Raw genomic sequence first — 20,379 nt, forward strand, 5'->3', positions numbered from 1 at the left:
CCTCCCCTACCTTTAAAAGAACATTTAGACAAAGCACTCACACATCTTCCACTCGAAGAAGAAGACGTTCTTCCCATGCTCCCCCTGCTGCCTTAAAGAGGCTTTCCTCTGTCTAACACTATTCCATAAATAACAGAGCCTCTCTGGAACTTTGATCAGAAAGAACTGAATTAAAATGGCAGCATGAAGAAGAGAAGCGGTCAGACAGCACAGCTCACACTGCTCAGAGTCCTGCTTCCAGTTTAACAGACGTCTTTGTGAGCCCTGTCCCCTCCACAGTCCAGGAGACTTCTTTGCCCCATGATGTTGCAAAATTCAAGACTTGCAATGATTAAAGAGACTCACCTGATATGAAATGGTGTCGGAAATGATATAAGAGACCACCAGAAACAACCAGAACCAGGATCAGGATCAGGAGAACCAGGAGAACCATGGCCCAGGTTGGAAGTCTTTCTGTGGAGGAACACAAAGAACAACATGACCTCTGACCTCTGTATACAGCAGGTGTCTCTGTGTCCTCTGTGAGGATGATGAAGTGCATATCAGAGGGAGGAAGGAGCCTCATCCTGACTCAAGGGTCAGCAGCTAACTGCTAACACACATGCAGAGGTATCACCAAAAGTAAACGGACACCGAGCACAGAACAGCTCAGTATGGACTCCAGGAGGGAGACAGGAGCCCACCCTGTCCACATCAGGGGTGGTGGTTGAACTTGGAGGGCCTGTCCTGGAAACATAGCTCTCAACCTGTCTTCAGCTTCCTGGTGAACTGTGTCTGCTGTGTGCCTGAGAGGATCCTGACCAGCTGGGTCAGTCTGGTATGAAACTGTCTCGGACCACGAGGACTGCAGCAAAATGACAAAACCCAGCGCCTCACAGGGACTCCACTTCCAGAGGAAACACTGTCTGCATCAAGCTCACTGCATCAAGGACTCCTCCCACCCTGCCCCTGGACTGTTGGCAGGCGCTTCAGGATCCTCCAGACCAGGACCAGCAGACTGAGGAACAGCTTTTCCCCCTTGCCCCCTCCACACCGTGGTCACCAACACCCTCCACCCCAATGTCCTGAAGATCTGCACTAGTTCTTCCACTTCACCATATAGCTCACTGATGCACTGTTCAGTGTTCGTTGGACCAGGGATTTATAACTTAACCTTTGTAAATATCATGTGTAAATTATGTTCAGTCTCCAGCTACACTGGATACATTTAACTGCACACATCCACAGTCTGTTCATACTTCCATCATGCTGCGCACTGTGTGTTTATAACGTCCCTCAATCATGATGTCTGGCTCGCCAGTGAGCTAACTAGTTAGCTTCTGTTTGCTAACACAAGTCCATCCATCAGTGACGGGCTGATTAACATCACACTAAAGTACGAAGACATCGTTTACTGTCAGCTGATGTTAGGAGATAATTCCAGTAAAAAGGGAGAATGCTCATTTCTTTGCTGCCTTTATCGCCCTCTCTTCACTTAATGCCCGTAGTCTGCCCCATGGGGTGACAGGTTGAACTGTATGAGTGTGTTGAGATATGATTGTGTTGTAGTTAGAATAAGTTAAGAATATTTTATTTATGTGAGTTTTGCCCGATTTGATTCTGTGTTCGTTGTTCTGTGACTGAATCTGTGAATCGGGGTGTGATTGATTTGTCCTCAGCGCCTGAGTCTTGGAGTGATTCCTCATTCCAGTGCTGAGTGAGGAAACACACAGCGACCCTCGTCGTAATGACTTCTCCCGTTTTTCAGGGCGTAACAATGACACAGACCTGACTAGACGCCCACTGTAGGAGCCAAAGATGGATTTATGAAAAATGTATTTATCTTTGTAATAATTTAGCTTTAAGAATTCATTCTAAATACTTTTCAGCTCACGAGCCAAACAAAGTGTGGGCACCTGTGACAAGACAACCCACATTAGGTCCCTGGTGAAGAAGGCCCACCAGCTTCTTTTTCACCTCAGACACCTGAGGGACTTCAAACTCCGTCGGGATGCTCATGAACTTCTACACCTGCACCATAGAGAGCATCCTGTTGGTCTGGATGGAGAACTGCACCATGCAGGAGGAGGGGGGTCCTCTAGGCTGACTATATCATCAGAACCCCCTTCCCAAGCCTACAGGCGGTGCAGATCCAGGGCCATGAAACTCATCAAGGAGCCAGTGACCCCAACAACAGACTGTTTCCCTGCTGCCTTCAGGTAGACTTCTGCTTCCTGAAGACCAACACAGAGAGGATGAAGAGGAGCTGCTTCCTGAGACCATCCACATCCTGAACAAGAACTGCTGCACAGCCACACTTCACACGTTCACTGGTTCACTTTGGAAACACAGCTACATATCAACTATTTCTTATTATCACCATATTAAGGCTGGTTTCTTTCCGTGTCTTCCTTTGATGCAGCTTCCTGTCGCCCTCGGTCATTGTGTTTACTGTTGTCTGCACACATGCTGTAACAGGAACAAGCATTTCTCTGCATTCTACTATGTACCACTGTGTGTGACAAATAAAGTTTGATTTAATCTGACTTCTACACGTGCTGCTGGTGTGCTTGCTGACCTTTGACCTCCAGCCGTACGTCTGTGTGTCTTGTCTCTTCTCCAGCCACAGTGATGGTGCAGGTGTAGCTGCCTCTGTCAGTAGGACCTGGTTTTCTCAGAGTCAGGCTGAAGTCTCCAGTCTGTGCAGCGTCAGGGTTCATGGACGTCCGGCCTCTGTAGGCCTGGTTCTGGTCTGTCAGTTCATCCTCTTCTTGCTGACGCTGGTGGACGGTTGAAGCCCTGAGGTCACAGCGAGTCCAGACCACTGTGGAGGGTCCAGATACAAAAGGGATGTGGCAGGGCAGCAGGACGGACTCCGCCCCCTCATCCACCATCACAGTGAAGTTCTGTCTGTGAACTGTGAGGACACAGAGACAGAGACATGAACCAGCTGACCTGTGTCTGCAGCACTGACCTCTGCTCACATGTGAGAGCAGCTGTGTGTGTCTGACCTTTGACCTGCAGCTCTACATCTGCCAGTTCTCGTTCATTTCCAAACGCTGTGATGGTGCAGGTGTAGGTTCCACTGTCAGAGAGGCGGGGCTTCCTCAGAGTCAGGCTGAGGTCTCCAGTCCTCAGAGCATCAGTCTTCATGGATGTTCGGCCTTTGTACCCCTGGTTTTGGTCTGCTAGTTCATCACCAGCCTGGACACGCTGGTGGACGGTTGGAGGAATAAAGCCGTAGCGGACCCACATCACTGTGGGGTCAAGAGGTACAGAAGAGTCCTGGCAGGGCAGCAGCACTGACTCCGCCCCCTCATACACGTCCACAGTCATGACAGAGGACGCTGTGAGGACACAGAGACAGACAGTAAAGTGAGCTGGCTGCTGTCTGCTCAGTGTGAGGACGGTCAGTCAGATAAACTCTGTTCACACATTTAACAGACACTGAAGGAAGAAACAGAAACTGTCCTTAAAGGTAGAAAACGCCATGAATGTAGTTTAATAAACATTCAAGTGAACTGATGTTATCCACAGGATGTGAGGAAGGAGCAGCTGCCACTACCTCAGACCTCTGTGGACTGTCACACGTTAGCATGCTAACAGCTAGCTGTGGACCCTGGTGTCCCACGGGGTGGGAGCCAGTCCAGCCTCTAGTCTGTCCTCAGTCCAGCAGCAGGTCTGAATAAAGCCACAGCTAGAAGAGACTGCAGGCTGTTGGAGGGGAAGACCTGAGCTAACAGAGGACCATGAGGTGTGAGGACAGAAAGCTGATGAACAGAACTGAAAGAGTCCACAGATCAGGACACAAACATTCAGACTGTGCTGCTCATCATGTTAGAATCACAACAAAACATTTCTGCCATGTGAGCACAGACAGCATGAAGGACACAGACATCAGAAGCAGGACAGATTATCATCAGGAAATAAACTTTAATCTGCTCATGGTCCAAACGAGGTCCAAGAGTCACATTTACAGCCACACTCAGCAAAGCCTGCAGTCTGAGTGAGCATCAAGACATGAAGGTCTGTGCTAACAGGGACTGACTGGGGCCAGAGCCGCTGAAGGACTGGGACTGAGTCCACTCCAGTCCTCCCAGTCTGAATATTCAGCTTGAACAGAGAATGTAAAGTGAGCCCCGTGTGGTCCACATGAAGAGGTCCTGACCAGACTGAGACAGGAAGAAGCCGTGAGGCTGAGGAAGCTCCTCTTACCCTGCAGGAGGATCACACACAGCACCAACACCTTCATCTTCAGCAGCTCCGACCCAACCTGACCGTCAGCTCCACATACAGGAAGGATCAGGCCGAGCTCCGTCCAATCACAGCACAGGAGGACCCACACAACCTGAAAGCACAGCAGAGACACTATGAGGGACCTGAAGGGACCAATCAGAGCTCTGCACAGTGTCAACGTCATCCAGAGATGAAGGACAGAAAATCTGAGAGCTGCTCAGAGACGCTTCAAAGCAGCAGAGACACTGTTAAAGGTTCAGCTGGACCCTCAGGACACAGAGGACCTAAGTCCAACATGTGACTGCAGGGACAGCAAACTGTGAGCTGATGTGGACAACCTGTGACAACAAAGAGGACGCCTGAGACAGACAGACACTGAGAGACTTCAAAGGACAGACAGACACTGACTGAGACATCAGAGGACAGACAGACACTGACTGAGACATCAGAGGACAGACAGACACTGACTGACACTTCAGAGGACAGACAGACACAGACAGTCTTCAGAGGACAGACAGACACTGACAGTCTTCAGAGGACAGACAGACACTGACAGTCTTCAGAGGACAGACAGACACTGACAGTCTTCAGAGGACAGTTCAATCAGAGCTCTGTCAGCAGATGGAGCTCAAACTGCAGACGTCTTTCATTCACTCACACAACATGTCTGCTCCACCTTTACTCCTCTCTGTCCACACCTGTTACCTTCACCAGGATCCAGATCCTCACAGAGACGTCACAGTGTCCTCACAGAGTTGTTAGATTGTCCAAATAGTGTCCTCCCAGAGTCCACAGAGTCCTCACTCACTCAGAGTCGCTCTGATGAGGAAGCTCACCTGAAACCTGCATCTCACCTGGAACGCACACAAACCAGTCTGACTGAGAACACACCTTTATCAGGAAACACACACACACAGACACACACACACACACACACACAGACACACACAGACACACACACAGACACATTTTGTGTCATTTTTCATCCTGGCTCAGTGGATCAGGACTTGTCAAACTGGTTACTGGTAAGAGTGGCAGTGCCCAGTGAGTCTACAATAGCCCAGGGTAAAAAAAACAGGCACAGGGACAAGAAGAGGCCAAGATTTATTTGTTATTATTTGTTATTTATGAATTTTCCGTACTGTAATAAAACATTTATGTTATGTGCTAAATGTTTGCCTAATTTTTCATGTGGTCAATAATGGGCCAGTCTTAGCCATTAAACTCCCGGGCTGAAAAGTTGTCCCACTCCACCCCTGAGCATGTTCTTCACCTTCTCAGAGCTCTGACAGCACCAGCTGATGTAGCTGTGGGAGCAGCATGTTCTTCACCTTCTCAAAGCTCTGACAGCACCAGCTGATGTAGCTGTGGGAGCAGCATGTTCTTCACCTTCTCAGAGCTCTGACAGCACCAGCTGATGTAGCTCGAGCCTTTTGTTGCCTCCGACTTGTTGGGGCCTTGCGAGCTCTTGTAGAAGGCTCTGATGTGATGAGGACAGCGTGCTGCTCCTCCATCCACCTTCCTGCAGACTGCTGAAGATTCTACCAACAACCATCAGACAGTGACAGCATGGTCCGTCTCTTTCCTGCTGTATGTGCTCTGTGTTCCAACACATGAATGTCTGCAGACATGAATGTGGGAAACAGCTCAGACTGAAGCTACAAGGACGATCTGGACTGTGTCTTTGAATGTATTTGAACGTTTGTATGGTCGGACCATGACCTCTATCAGAACTATGGCTTTCACTCCACTTTGGACCTCCATGGCCGCTCTGAGCTGCCATCATTATACAGTCTATACAGACACTGATCAGATTCTGATCAATAGCTCTGATCGCTGATGTTCAAACAGGACCGCTAACGATCACATGGTTCCAGGATGGGCTCCATGAGGCCCTGCAGGAGTACGAGTCGTCCCGGCGGGAGCAGCACCGGGCGGGCCGCCTGCTGATGACGCTCCCCCTGCTGCGGCAGACCGCCGGCCGGGCCGTGCAGACCTTCCTGCGGCTGCACCGCCACCAGCGCGTCCCGCTGCACAAACTGCTGCTGGAGATGCTGGATGCGAAGGCCTGAGGACTTCCTGTCACATGACCACAGCGACTTCTTATCACAGAGACTGAAACAACTAATGAAACATTTTGACCTGGTTGGGCTGAAACGAGCTTCAGCAGCGAGGTCAGGCGTAGTTACCTTGATGACCTGAAGAGGGCGCCAGCTCTGTGAAGCTCATTCCTGCCAAAGACCCACTTCAGGTTCTGAACATTTAGCTTCAGTCAGAGCTTCACACATCCAGGACTGATCAACACATCTATAATAACATCTGCCTCATGGCATCAGGACACTCTGGAATCTGTTGTTGTGTCTTCTTCCTCCTCCAGCAGCAACACTCAGGGAGGTGATGGCGTCATGTCTGATTAGAAGCTGCTGATTCTAGTCTGTTTATTAAAGAAAAGCTTTGAAATCAAAGTCCTTCAATGATTTTCCTTTTTATATGAACCATGAGAAACACTGACGGTTTGTCCACACTAGCAGAAAAACCTGTACACTATATATAAAGCACCACACTTATCAATGAAGCATGTGCGTCTGTATCCAGGTGAATGTGGATCAGATGAAGAAGCTGAGATCGATCCAGGGACCTGTGGACAGCCGCCACGAGTCAAACACTCAGACCCTGATGACAAGAAAGCAGCGCCTTCAGCTCACTGCACTGAATGAAGGACGCTGGAACACAAAGCTGAACAACACACGGACCTGATCCTGCTGCAGACACTCCGTCCTCTTCATGGCCTCCACCTGCAGAGAGGAGGAGGGTGGAGGTGAGTGAGTGTTGACAGAGGCTCCCTCATCAAAGTGTATCCGGTCTTCCAGGTCAGAGGTCAGATGTGTTTAAACTGTGATGTTGTGATGCTGGGTCTGTCACATGCTGCTGCTCCATCACACTGACCTGTTCTCTACACCTGTCCTGGACTGACTCTAAGGTGCAGCAGAGGCCATGTGTGCTCAGTGGGCGCCCTCTGCTGGATCTTTGGACACACTGCAGTGAATGATGCTGTCTGAGATTTTCACAATAAAAGCCTGAATCTTTCCTCAGAGGATTGTTTTGTTTTCATCGTTTGCTTCCTGGTTTCACACAATAATGAACATGTGACACAACAATCCACTGATCAGTGCAGATCATCACTGTCACATGTATTGATGACCTCACTGATCATTAGCTTTGATCCTGGTACAATAGTGGTGCCTTCACTTACCTGATGATCCAAGATGGCGGCGCAGACACGTGCGGCGGCTTCTCTCTCTCCCGATTCTTCATTGTTTTCGTGTTCTATGTTACACGTGCCGCAGACTTATAGCAAGTCATCGCCGTGTTTGTATGTCAGGAAGCGCACATACAGCCGTGAGCTACTTTTTAACATCAGCAGAACTGTAAATGTTGAGTTAGACCCTGCAATCGCTGAAGAGCTACGGGACTGTGGACTACTCCGCCTGCCGGCACCTCTACCGGCCCCTGCAACACCATCTCGCCCGCAGTGGAAGCGCCACCGGCGGTGTGAAAGGAGGCAGAAGAGGGGCAAGCGCGGAGGGATACGGACCAGGCTAGCGGCTAACCCACATAAGCCGGCCATCCCTAGCATCGTACTGGCCAACGTACGCTCTTTGGACAACAAAATGGACTATATCCGGCTACTTCGCGCCACACAGAGGACTATAAGGGAGTGTTGTGTGTTTGTGTTTACGGAAACATGGCTGAACGACAGCATCCCGGACTCCGCCATTCAGCTCGACCGCCTAGCGTGTTTCAGAGCGGACAGAGCCTTGGTTGAAGGAGGTTAGACCCGCGGCGGCGGGCTCTGTGTTTACATCAATGACTCTTGGTGTCGGGACGCTGCTGTGGTCTCAAAACACTGCTCGCCACTTGCGGAGCTTATTATTATAAAGTGCCGGCCGTTTTACCTGCCACGGGAGTTTACAGCTATACTGCTTGTAGCTGCGTACATCCCGCCGAGCTCCAGCAACAACAACAGGAGCGACGCACTGAATGAGCTCTACCTGCAGGTCAGTGAGCAGCAGACAGCCCACCCGGATGCTTTTCTCATCCTGGCGGGTGATTTCAACCATGCAGACCCCAAGACTGTGTTTCCAAAACTTCACAAACACATAGACTTTCCAACTCGTGGCAACAACACACTGGACAATGTTTACACCACCCAGAGAGGCGCGTACAAAGCCCTCCCCCTCCCCCACCTCGGAGCTTCTGATCACATCACTGTTATGCTAATGCCAGCATACAGACCACTGGTAAAAGTTGTCAAACCGGTCCGAAAAGAAGTGAGAGTGTGGCCGGAGGGAGCCACAGGAGCTTTACAGGACTGTTTCAGCACAACAGACTGGGATGTGTTTAAGCAGGCTGCAACCCACAACAACTGCACTGACCTCCAGGAGTACTCAGAGACTGTCACTGCTTACATCACCAAATGCATTGATGATGTAACTGAAACCAGGACTGTCAGCATTCGAGCCAGTCAGAAACCATGGCTGACAGGGGAGGTCTACAGGCTGCTGAGGGCCAGGAACGCTGCCTTCAGAAGAGGCGACGACACCAGCCTAAAGTTAGCCAGAGCCGACCTGTCCCGTGGCATCAGGAAGGCGAAGAGACAGTACTCCAGGAGGGTTGCCCACCACTTCAGCGACAGCAGGGACACCCGGAGCCTGTGGCGGGGGATACAGACCATCACAGACTACAAGCCCCCACCACAGACCTGTGACAGCGACACCTCTCTGCTGAACCAGCTGAATGACTTCTTCGGACGCTTTGAAGCACTCAACAGCACTCCTGCACAAAAGATCACATCCTCTCCCACTGACCAGGTATTTTCCCTGTCCCGAGCCAGCGTGAAGACATCTCTCAGCCAGATCAACGCACGCAAAGCTCCCGGTCCTGACAACATACCTGGCCGTGTGCTCAGAGACTGTGCTGAGGAGCTCGCTGAGGTGTTTACAGACATCTTCAACATCTCACTGAGCCAGGCTGTTGTCCCCACCTGCTTCAAAGCCACCACGATCATCCCTGTGCCGAAGAAGTCCACCCCCGCCTGCTTCAATGACTACCGTCCAGTAGCACTCACACCCATCATCATGAAGTGCTTTGAACGGTTAGTCATGAAACACATCAAGACGGCCCTCCCTCCCTCTCTGGACCTCTTCCAGTTTGCATATCGGCCCAACCGGTCAACCAGTGATGCTGTTTCCACAGCACTCCACACAGCTCTCACCCACCTGGAAAATAAAGACTCATACGTTCGAATGCTGTTCATAGACTTCAGCTCAGCATTCAACACCATCATCCCACAGCAGCTCATCAACAAACTGGACCAGCTGGGGCTGAACTCCTTGCTGTGCAACTGGCTGCTGGACTTCCTCACCGGGAGACCTCAGACAGTGCGGGTCGGCAGAAACACATCCAGCACCATCATAATGAACACCGGGGCTCCCCAAGGATGTGTGCTGAGCCCCCTCCTCTTCACTCTGCTGACCCATGACTGCACGCCAACACACAACACCAACATCTTTGTGAAGTTTGCGGACGACACAACTGTGGTGGGTCTCATCTCCGGTGGAGATGAAACATACTACAGGAATGAGGTGCACCTTCTGGCCGGGTGGTGCAGAGACCACAGCCTCTCCCTGAATGTGGAGAAGACAAAGGAGATGGTTGTGGACTACAGGAGAGCACAGAGTCAGCACACCCCTCTGACCATCGACGGTGCTGCTGTGGAGCAGGTGAGCAGCACCAAGTTCCTGGGTGTGCACATCACTGAGGACCTCTCCTGGACTAACAACACTGCATCCCTGACCAAGAAGGCACAGCAGCGCCTCTACTTCCTCCGCAAGCTCAAAAGAGCCAGAGCCCCTCCCTCCATCCTGTGCACCTTCTACAGAGGGGCTGTTGAGAGCATCCTGTCCAGCTGCATCACTGTGTGGTACGGAGCCTGCACCGCCACCTGCAGGAAGACGCTTCATCGCATAGTGAGAGCAGCTGAGAGGATCACCGGCGTCCCTCCCCCCTCCCTCCAAGACCTCTACGACAGCCGTCTCACCCGAAAGGCCCTCCGCATCACAGGAGACCCCACCCACCCTTCACACCGCTTCTTCAGTCTGCTGCCATCAGGAAAGAGACTGCGCAGCCTCCGGGCCAGGACCAGCAGACTGAGGGACAGCTTCATCCACCAGGCTGTCAGGAAGCTGAACTCTCTCCCTGCTGTGCCCCACTTTCTCCCCCTTCCCTGACACCACCCCCCACCCCCTACCCCTACCACCATCCCCTCACCCCTACCACCACCCAAGATAGGAACTCTTTGTACCAGCCACTTTACCAAAGGAACTCTGTGCACCAGTCACTTTTTACCCTGTCATGTCACACCAGTCTCATATAAGCTGCTATAACTTAAACTATTCCTGGACTGTTACATTATGCCAACTGCACTGACTTGCACCATTGCATCTTTTGCACTCTCATACCAGTCTCAATAAGCTGTTATAAGTTAAACCATTCCTGTTTATATTATGCCAACTGCACTGACTTGCACTATACATCTTTTGCACTCTTACTGCATTGTGCCTTCATTATGTGCCTTGTATTTTGTGTGTGCCTCATTGTAGGTACATTTTTTTACACTTTATATTTATCTTTAGTTTTTAGTTACATGTTATATGTTGCGGAGTGAAGAGTAACGCAATTTCGATTCTCTGTATGTTCAGCACATATAGCAGAGTTGACAATAAAGCTGACTTGACTACCTCCTCATCAGCTGAGCTGCATTCAGAGTCACTCAGAGTTTCTACCATCAGCATCAGCTCACTGTGTGTCTGTCTCATCATGAAGAAGGGGACGTGTCTCTGTCCTGCAGGGTAATGTCCCCAATGACTTGTTGACTCAGAGAGGACACAAGCACCAAAGACAACGTACGGTCCACAATCCAGACCCTTTAATCCACAGGATTAAACATCCAAACACACAGTCTGAAAAAGGCACCAGGACAGACAGGGACCAGGCAACAACCAACACCAGAACACAGCAGGCAGGGTTCAAAGCAAAGACAGTCACATGGACCAAGGACCAAGTGGGCTGAAGCCAAGAATCAGGAGTCCAACATACAAACAGGACGTGTTGACTGAAGACTGACTAGAGAAGGCTGCAAAGTCCGACACCCTGAGGCAGCACCCAGAGTCCGACAGAGACACATGGCTGAAGAAGGCCTGTATGTGTGCACAGGTTGAACCGGTCAGGGGAGCAGGGGCCATCATAGAGCACAGGTGATCACAGACCAAACAGGAAGCTGAACACACATGACAAAATAAAACAGGAAGCTGAACACACATGACAAAATAAAACAGGAAGCTGAACACACATGACAAAATAAAACAGGAAGCTGAACACACATGACAAAATAAAACAGGAAGCTGAACACACATGACAAAATAAAACAGGAAGCTGAACACACATGACAAAATAAAACAGGAAGCTGAACACACATGACAAAATAAAACAGGAAGCTGAACACTTTTTTTCCTGCTTTATTTAAACATGTTTCAACATGACATTGAAAAACATTCAATTAACAAAGAACTCGTTTGAGGAATACAAACTTTGCTTGCATTCAAAACAGTACAAATGATAACATTCAACAGTCTATAACAAAACTAAGTTAAAACAATAAGGAAAAAAGAAATAAAACAAAAATGACAGCAGTTACAGGGGCTGACGTTTCAATAAGATTAAGCGTGTACAAGGATAAGGGAATGTAAAATTAGAAGACAAGCGACTCAGACATTGTTTCATATAAGTCATTAATTGACTGGATTTCCTCTATTAGTGTTTTTAGGGATGTTAAATAGTTTTTAATTTGGTTTTTAAAACCGTTAATGTAGGCTTGCTGTTGTTCCACTTATTCTTGTGTATATGATACTTTCCCATAACAAAGATAATGTTTACCATCTTAGATATTTCCTTTGACAGACCTTCCATATAAATCATCACTTGATGTATGTTAAACGAAGAATTGTTCATCCCAATATTTAACCATCGGTAAACATCCTTCCAAAACATCATTGTGACTGAACAAGAGAAAAAAAGGTTCAGTTGTTTCATTATTTGTCTCAAAACACATGGATTGACTTCAAGGCTAAACCTTTTCTTATAGTTTCAGCAGCAGGATAAATATTATTTATCAGTTTGAAGTGAACTTCTTTTACCTTGCGTAGAATTGGCCATTTAATTGGCCATTTATTACATACATGCTTTTCACCAAATATGGCTTTAGGGTAGTTTTGACTTTGTTTGGTCCACATGTCTTTAATAATGCTGTTCTCCTCTTCATCAGTTAAATCAGGCAGGATCAGTCTCATCACACCTCACACTCAGTTTTACCTGCACACAGACATCATGCTGCAGACCGTGCTCCGCTACAGCAGGATCATAACAACACTGTTTAAATGGGGGTTTGTCATTTAGCCAAGTATTTTAACTCTTAAAAACTAAACATGATTAATACGACCAGAATGATTGTTTTAGCTCCTCAAACCGTATTTGGTCTCTAATGGACTTCTTTTTGTTCTGGACTGTCTGCAGAGCGCCCCCTACAGAACAGGAGGAGGTTCACACAGTGGGAATTTTCTCCATAGAGAAATTCTAGGCTTCAAATACAAACAAATATAAACTTTTTGTGCATTCTTGAATATTTATATTTCTACATATTTGGCTCTGTAAGGGCTCTCGGTATCACAGCTTATGGTCAGATGAACCTCTTTTCTGTTACTGACTCCTTTGATAAATATGTGAGAAGAAGAAGAATATTGTCACTATATATATTAGTGACAGTATGTTGTCGAGCACTTAGCCATCGCATCCTACTGCATGTTCTTTACATGACTCACTGAACAGTGTAAAGCACAACATGCTGCTTTATTCAGTTCTCCGGTCTTTCTCTGAAGCTCTGGACCACATTGGGAAACTGAATGCTGCATGGATAGATGGGTTTTACTTGGATCCTCTCGCGTCTCCTCTCAGGCTGTGTACAGGGGGCGCCCCGTGTGGCATGCTGTAGATCCGCCCCTGTGAACAGGACTGGGCGTTTCCACAGCCTGCTGCTGAGAGGAATCGAAAGTAGAACTGAAGATTTGTCAGCAGGAAAACAACAGCTTCACAGAAGGTGAGTTTCAGCAACACTCTGATCAAATGCATGCTGAATTTGAGGAGTCTGGACTGTGTAGAACTGAGAAAGGAGCCCAGACCTAACCCCGTTTAAACCTGTTTGAACTTGTGTGTCGGGTTGTTTGTGGTCAGACTGAAGGTCGTCCTCTGCTGTTGTAAACTTCTTTCTACGTCACTGAGTGTTTTTCTTTCCTCTGTGCTGACAGTGAATAACGTCAGGCTGTGTTCCAGGCTGCACTTTGTCACTTCCTGCTGAATATCATTCAGAGACAAAGCAGCAGCTGTGAAGAATATTTTAGTTTCTCTTCACTTTTTGATCTCTGCTAAACGCAGCATAAAGACCGTGTGTGTGGTCTCAGTGTGCTGGCAGAGGCTGGCGTGTGTTTACAGTGTATCTGCACCTCTTCCTGTTTTTGACACACACTGCACACTGCTGCCACCTGCTGGCGCAGAGTGATAGGTCTCAGATGTGTTTATCATCGTTTCAGTGAAGACTGCTGCTGTTCACTGACAGACGATAATGAAAAGACTGCAGCAGACAAAGCTCGGCTTTGGGAAGAGAAGAGACACAAGAGGCCGGACCTCACAAGCTCAGCATGATGGTATGTGTGAAGAATGTCCTGAATGTCCTGGTGGATGGTTCAGTTTGCTGCAGTCCAAAAGGCCAGACCTGGACTATAGGGACAGGAAGCTCTGATGGCTCGGAGGCTAATTGATCTGTCACACATCCAGAGAGGATGGGGCAGATCTGATCCATCACTAACTTAATGAAATGTTGTCTGGGTGTTTAACATACCCCAGACTACACGTCCAGGAGAGCAGCAGCACATAAGACATGGCATGTTGTGTTAAACATATCTCTTAGTATATTCGTATACATGCGTCGCTCCGGACGGATTTATTCACGGTCTGAAGTTGATAGACTCCATCAAAGATCCAGTTTTGCTCTTTTTCTCTCTCTTTTTCCTCTGGATGCTGTCTGTATCACTTTCTTTAGAGCTTTCACTTTCACTGATGTGGAGGAGCTGGAGTTTGACTCATGTGGATCAATGCGAGCACATATTAATGTTTCTGTCCATGTCATGTTTGATCAGAAGCATCCTGGAGGACACGGAGCTGTGATGACTGTGTGTTTGGTTCATATGAATCATGGCCGTACCCCCTCCTCTTCCTCTCTTCTCTTGCAGGCATGGACTGGCAGCACCTCTCTCTCCGAGGAGCGTTTTCAGTGTTCGATCTGTCTGGATGTTTTCACCGAACCCGTCACCACTCCCTGCGGACACAACTACTGCAAGCAATGCATCACAGGCTACTGGAGCCTCAGTGAAGTCTCACATTGTCCGCTGTGCATGGAGACATTTCACGGAACCCCCCAGCTGCGAGTCAACACCGAATTCAAAGATATTCTGGAGCTTTTAAAGAGCATGAGAGCGTCAGGTGGCGACAGCAGCCCTCCTGCTCAGCCCTGTGACGTGCTCTGCGACCTCTGCAGTGGCACCAGGTCTAAGGCTGTGAAGTCCTGCCTCGTTTGTCTGGCCTCGTACTGCAGCACTCACCTGGAGCCGCATCATGCCGCTCAGGCACTGAAGTGGCACAAACTGATCAACCCAGTGACGTCTCTGGAGGACAGAGCGTGCAGGAAGCACAACAAGCTGAAAGAGTTTTTCTGCAGAGAAGACCAGAGCTGCGTTTGCTCTGTGTGCATTAACGACAGCCACACGACGCACAACACCGTGGCTTTAGAGGAAGTGGTCAGGGAGAGGAAGACGAAGCTGAAGTGCATGAAAATGAAGGTCAACCAACATCTGAGCCAGAAGAGCGCCAGAGTTCAGAAGGTTCAAAACTTAGTGAAGCGAAGTCGCCTGGAAGTGGAGAAGACTAAATCAGAAACAGTCAAGTCTGTTTCTGCTCTGGTGGCCTCGATTGAGTCCAGAAAAGAGAGTCTGCTTGAGGGGCTGGAGGAGAAGCAGAGAGCGGCAGAGGAGCAGGCGGACGCCCTCATTGGACCTTTACAGCAGGAGATCGATCAGAACCATGAGATGATTGCTGAGCTGGAAGAGCTGCTAACGTCTGAGGACGACTTCAGACTCCTTCGGGACCTCCCGCCTGTCCCCTCCACATCCGACTCAAAACCCTTCACAGCCACAACCCAAATTTTCCTGCATGCTCAGATGGTGAGGAGCTCGTTGGCCAGGATGAAGGAGGCGCTTGATGAACAGATGGAGAGCGTGATGGGAGAGTTCAGTCTGTCAGATAAAGAGGAGACGCTGGAGGAGCAAACAGAGAACGTGTTTGACGACGAGCTCGGGAAAATCCAGCAGCAGTATGCGACAAAAGTGACTCTGGACCCCCACACAGCTCACCCCGCCCTCATCGTCTCCGAGGACAGGAAGCGAGTGAGGGATGGAGGTTCAAAGAGGAAGGTCCCTGACACCTCCACCAGGTTCGACTGCCTCCACTACGTCCTGGGGAGTGAAGGCTTCTCCTCCGGCAGGGTTTACTATGAAGTTTCAGTCAAAGGGCAGCCAGTGTGGGAGGTCGGAGTGACCAGAGAGTCCATCAGCAAGAGAGGTGTTGATCTGTCCCTCAGCCCTGAGAACGGATGCTGGACTCTGGGGTTGTACTCAGTTCAGTGCCAAGCTAACGCAGATCCTCCCGTCGTCCTGCCCCTGTCCCAGCAGCCTCAGAAGGTCGGCGTGTTTGTGGACTATGAAGGAGGCCTGGTCTCGTTCTACAATGTGGATACCAGGTCTCTGATGTACTCCTTCACAAAATGTGCCTTTACATCAAGTACGGACACGAGCACACCCCCTCAGAGTACCCAGACATGGTGTAGGGTTTACACCGGCAGCCGGGCCAGGACCAGGATCTACCCCATATTCCGACCCAGCTCCGCTCCTCTGCAGATAACTCCGTAGGAAAGCAGTGGTCTGGCCTCTCAGGCGCTGCCTGCAGGTTTTACCTGGGTGGACCTCAGGGGTCAAAGAGGTGAATCTGGTCTTAGAAAACTGACACACTGCAACAGCACAAACACAACTGTCACTAATAAATTAACTATTAATATGAACAGAAATGAATATTAATAGCAGGAAGGTCTGTCTCTGTATTATACCTGTTTCTGATTTTAAATGCTTTGATTTGTATGGCTGCATAAAACTGTGTGTGCACAGCAAAGTGTGGAGTTCATAAATAAATAAAAGTCCCTGTTGTGACAGTTGTGGTCAGAAGCAGCAGCAGGTCCTGTGCAGGTGTAGGACAGATGAAGACCAGGAACCTGGATACATGTGAGTGGGGTTATTCTGGGGAATTTAAAGATGACAAGAAGCCACTAAAATGATCCATAATAATCCTAAAATAATATTAATGAAAATAATTTCCCCATGAAAGGAGGGGCACACACACACACACACACACACACACACACACACACACGGCATGATGTAGGATTATCAAAATAAAAAGAAACTCCAGAAACTCCCTTATATGTGTTTAAAAAGCGTGAATGTGTGAATGATCAGTCATCATGTTTCTGACTTGTCCGCCGGGGTTGAGGTGTCTGCGCCGCCCTGAAGGTCTCTAAACAGCTGATAGTGGTCCAGACTTTTATTTCGCAATCGAAGGTCAGACTCACTCTTACTTCTGATTGGTCCTAACGCTCTAAGTCCCGCCCCCGGGGCCTCTCCACGTGGTCCGCCACCAATCGGGGGCCTTTGTCCTTTTGACTCGCGTCACACACGCTCGCCGGCAGCTAGTGCTACAATCCAAGATGTCGGCTACGTCTGTGTTCCCCATGTGTGTGCGGGCGAGCCGGGGCCTCCTGAGGCTCAGGAGCGGGACGCCGGGTGCCTCCACACCGGCGGTGGTGGATATCATCCGGACACTTTCCACGGAGAAGCCGCCGGCCGGAGCGGGCAGTGCGACGGGTGGGCTGGCTCAGGCTATCCTCCAGGAGAGGCTCCAGCAGCAGCAGCAGAGCCAGGTGAGGGGCTAACCCGCCGAGGTGCGCTCGATTTTAGACACGGAGAGCAGGGATACCACGGCTTATGCGTGCGGAGGTGAAACCCCGCCCGCACGGGCTGCCCGTGTGATATAAATCCGAGTGTTCTCTGACATTTCCAGCCTCAGGTTGTGCTGACAGCTAGCTTAATGTTACATCGATGTCTTCATCTGTCCCGCGGTGCTGTTTGTTGTACTGTGGTTGTCATGGCAGGTGTTAGCTTCAGCAGCGTCACATGTCTGCCCCACAGTCACGCGTGTGCCCCGCAGCCTGCTGAATGAATGAACCGGAGGCAGCTAACAGCTTAGCTAGCTAACGTTAGCGTAAAGTGTCATCTTAATCTGTGCGGGGCCGCTGTCGGAGGCTCGCTTGGTTTAACCCGGGTCAGCTGAAGCAGACCGCCTGTGGCTAACGGCTCATCATGTCGGTGTGTGTTCGGGTTTCCTTCATGTGACAGTTAGCATGAAGCTAGCATGAAGCTAGCATGGCTGCCTCACGCTGTGGGAGCTCCCCGCTGCCTTATCAGCGCCTCATGTGTCATGTTGTGCTTCTCTGTGTGTACCAGTTCCACACACACGGACACACACAGACTGACAGGTCCTCGTTTATCTGTAGGAGCTCTCAGATAAACCTGTGGTACGAGCCAAGGTTTGTTTGGTTTGAAGGTCAGGACGGTTACAGTGCCCGCCCCTCTCCTCCTCTCCTGTCCTGACCACAGGCCACATGTCAATGACTGGTTAAGGTGAACTTGTTCAGAGGATGTTGTGATGTGCACCAAAGCTCAGAACGTCCCACAGAGGTGCACTAAATGAAGAAAGGCATGCAGAATGTGTGAGACGAATGATCCCAGCAGAGATCATCAGAGTGTTTGATCCTTTATCCATGAAGGTCTTTCTGCTGTGGAGGTGCACTGATCCAAGGTGAATGGTCGTAGCTGCTTTGTGTTGTGATCCGTGTGAAAGGGTTAAATGCTTGTTTCCTGTCCAGGGTCAGCCTCCTCCTCCTCCTCCTCCTGAGGGAGGCGAGGGCGAGAAGGACGGAGAGCACACAGAGGACAAGAAACAGAAGGAGAACACGGCCTACGCTAAGAAGATGGTGCTGCGGTTGGCGGGACTCATGGGGATTGGCGGGGCCGCCGGCGTCGTCTACATATTCGGTGAGTGTTCTGATCCAGTGAAATCTGAGGGGCCTGGATGAGGCTTATTACCGTTCAGAGTTTGAGGTCTTTTCTATTTAATTTTGTCTGCTTTAAGCGACACAAAATGAGTTTGTGTTGCTTCAGAAGACAATATTTGAACTCTTCACCGTCCGGTGATCAGTAGTTTATTGTGAGGTCTTTGTTTTGTCAGCGTGCTTCTCTCTGTTTTCTGTCACACGTCATTTGAAGAGAACATTCGGTGTTGATGGGAGAGTTTTTTCACACTCTGCTTCCTGTTTGTGAGGCTCCGCCTCCCGGTGGGAGGAGCCAGCAGCTGTCAGTCAGAGACCAGCCGCCTGTCTTCAGAGGGGAGTCTGACACAGAGTTTATTTCAGGGGTTTGTTGTGTAGGACTCCAGGCTGTCAGTGAAGACTGAAGCCCCCTGTTCAGAGCAGCAGAGTTCAGGTCTTTCAGCAGCTTCTTCAGGACGGACCACACCGGGACACCCAGCACACAGTGCTCCTTATATTTTGGATTTTACTGCTGGTTTTTCTGCAGCTGTTCTTCAGTCTCTGTGGATTTCTATCTGTTTTTATCATCTCCCTTGGATGTTCACGTCTCCTTTTTTGTTTGACCCTCGGTTTCATGGAATATTTCTGCTTTGCATTTGGAATACTGAACGGGAATATGTTGTGGCTGTTTTGGGATGTAATCTGTCTGCCCTCTCTGGAGCTGTCCTGGAGTTATAAGGCTCGCTGTGTTTTCCCACTGTTCTGTGTGCTTTCCTGCAGATAGGTTTGTGAATCAGGTTTGATTTGTGTGACGTGCAGCTGGTTGACTCACAGAAACCACAGAGCTGATGTGTGGAATTTAATCTCTCCCCTCATACAAGGACAGATGAAGCTTAGCTGAAGACACTTTGCAGTTTGTTTTGCACGTTTGCTGCAAGTGTTTTTGTGTCTGTCTTAAATTGTGAATTAAATCCGTTGATGGAAGAACAAAGTCGCTTGTTTCGGCGGTTTGGTGGCGTATTTTTAACATGTTAGCATCTGTCTGTGCTGAAGAACACCACTGACTAATTAGCTGATACATCAGATATAAAGTGTGGCCATGTACTCCTGTGTGGTCTGACAGGTGTTGTTGCCACCTGCTGGCTGTTACAGAGAATGCAGGTTTAAGGCTGACTGACTGCAGTGGACGTCCAGCTTTCATGTGTCTCAGCTCGTATCCACTCAGATGATTCATCTGTTTCTTTCTGTCTTTTTTCAGGCACCAACTCAGTGGATGAACAAGGACACGTTGTAAGTTTTATTCACACACACACACACACACACACACACACACACACACACACACACACACACACACATCCTCCAGGTGTGATTCTGCTCACAGCGCCCCTCAGTTCCTGTGTCTGTACACTGAAGACACATTCACTCGTCCATTCAGGATCCAATGGGACCTTCACAGACCTGATTGTGTGTCAGCACCTTTTGATGTGTGGTGGGTAAGAAGGGCACACTTCACCGCTCGCTGCGACGTTTGTCTGTCCTCATGAGGCGTGAACGGGGACAGAGGCTCAGCTCTGTCATGCAGACGGCCGGGGGTGTCGGGATGGGAAAGGAAGGAGCACACTTATCTCACCTTCAGTCCCCCTTTTGTTCACTGCTGTGCTGTGAAAGGAGGGCGGCACACTCGACAGGTAGCTGAGAGATCGGGTCCGCGTGAGCTGTGAGTTTGGGAACGTCGGGGACATCAAAGAGCTCATGTATCGTCCTCTGCACGCTAATGACCAGCACTTCCACTCCTCTGCTCC

At 49.5% G+C, this 20,379-nt stretch overlaps 3 protein-coding genes across 5 annotated transcripts in view; 2 read left to right on the top strand and 1 right to left on the bottom strand.

Moving 5' to 3' along the window:
• Positions 1 to 2,872: 2,872 nt before the first annotated feature.
• LOC114445176 (V-set domain-containing T-cell activation inhibitor 1-like) lies at positions 2,873 to 4,915 on the bottom strand. The gene is made up of 4 exons (XM_028420136.1): positions 4,874 to 4,915; positions 4,195 to 4,327; positions 2,998 to 3,326; positions 2,873 to 2,896 (listed from the first exon to the last, which is right to left on the bottom strand). The coding sequence occupies exons 2-4, from the start codon at positions 4,229 to 4,231 to the stop codon at positions 2,873 to 2,875; spliced, it is 390 nt and encodes a 129-aa protein (XP_028275937.1). The 5' UTR covers positions 4,232 to 4,327; positions 4,874 to 4,915.
• Positions 4,916 to 13,280: 8,365 nt separating this feature from the next.
• On the top strand, positions 13,281 to 16,786 carry LOC114444900 (E3 ubiquitin-protein ligase TRIM39-like). 3 transcript variants are annotated; one of them, XR_003671592.1, is made up of 4 exons: positions 13,314 to 13,426; positions 13,917 to 14,030; positions 14,616 to 16,416; positions 16,644 to 16,786. XR_003671592.1 is itself a non-coding variant. In XM_028419791.1 (3 exons), exons 2-3 carry the CDS (start codon positions 14,025 to 14,027, stop codon positions 16,344 to 16,346), a joined length of 1,737 nt encoding a protein of 578 aa, XP_028275592.1. In that variant the 5' UTR covers positions 13,314 to 13,426; positions 13,917 to 14,024; the 3' UTR covers positions 16,347 to 16,642. The 3 variants fall into 3 exon arrangements, 1 of the variants encoding a protein (XP_028275592.1); XM_028419791.1 differs by lacking the exon at positions 16,644 to 16,786 and having other exon boundaries at positions 14,616 to 16,642; XR_003671593.1 differs by lacking the exons at positions 13,917 to 14,030; positions 16,644 to 16,786 and having other exon boundaries at positions 13,281 to 13,426; positions 14,616 to 14,752.
• Positions 16,787 to 17,149: 363 nt separating this feature from the next.
• Positions 17,150 to 20,379, top strand: part of timm50 (translocase of inner mitochondrial membrane 50 homolog (S. cerevisiae)) — a 22,475-nt gene continuing 19,245 nt past the window's right edge. Inside the window, exons 1-3 of the mRNA XM_028419793.1 lie at positions 17,150 to 17,407; positions 18,413 to 18,581; positions 19,833 to 19,864. Of these exons, the coding sequence (XP_028275594.1) occupies positions 17,195 to 17,407; positions 18,413 to 18,581; positions 19,833 to 19,864 (414 nt within the window). The 5' untranslated portion in view covers positions 17,150 to 17,194. The remainder of the gene's footprint in view (positions 17,408 to 18,412; positions 18,582 to 19,832; positions 19,865 to 20,379) is intronic.

The sequence above is a fragment of the Parambassis ranga genome, chromosome 13, assembly GCF_900634625.1.
Source record: "Parambassis ranga chromosome 13, fParRan2.1, whole genome shotgun sequence".
Lineage (NCBI taxonomy): Eukaryota > Metazoa > Chordata > Actinopteri > Ambassidae > Parambassis > Parambassis ranga.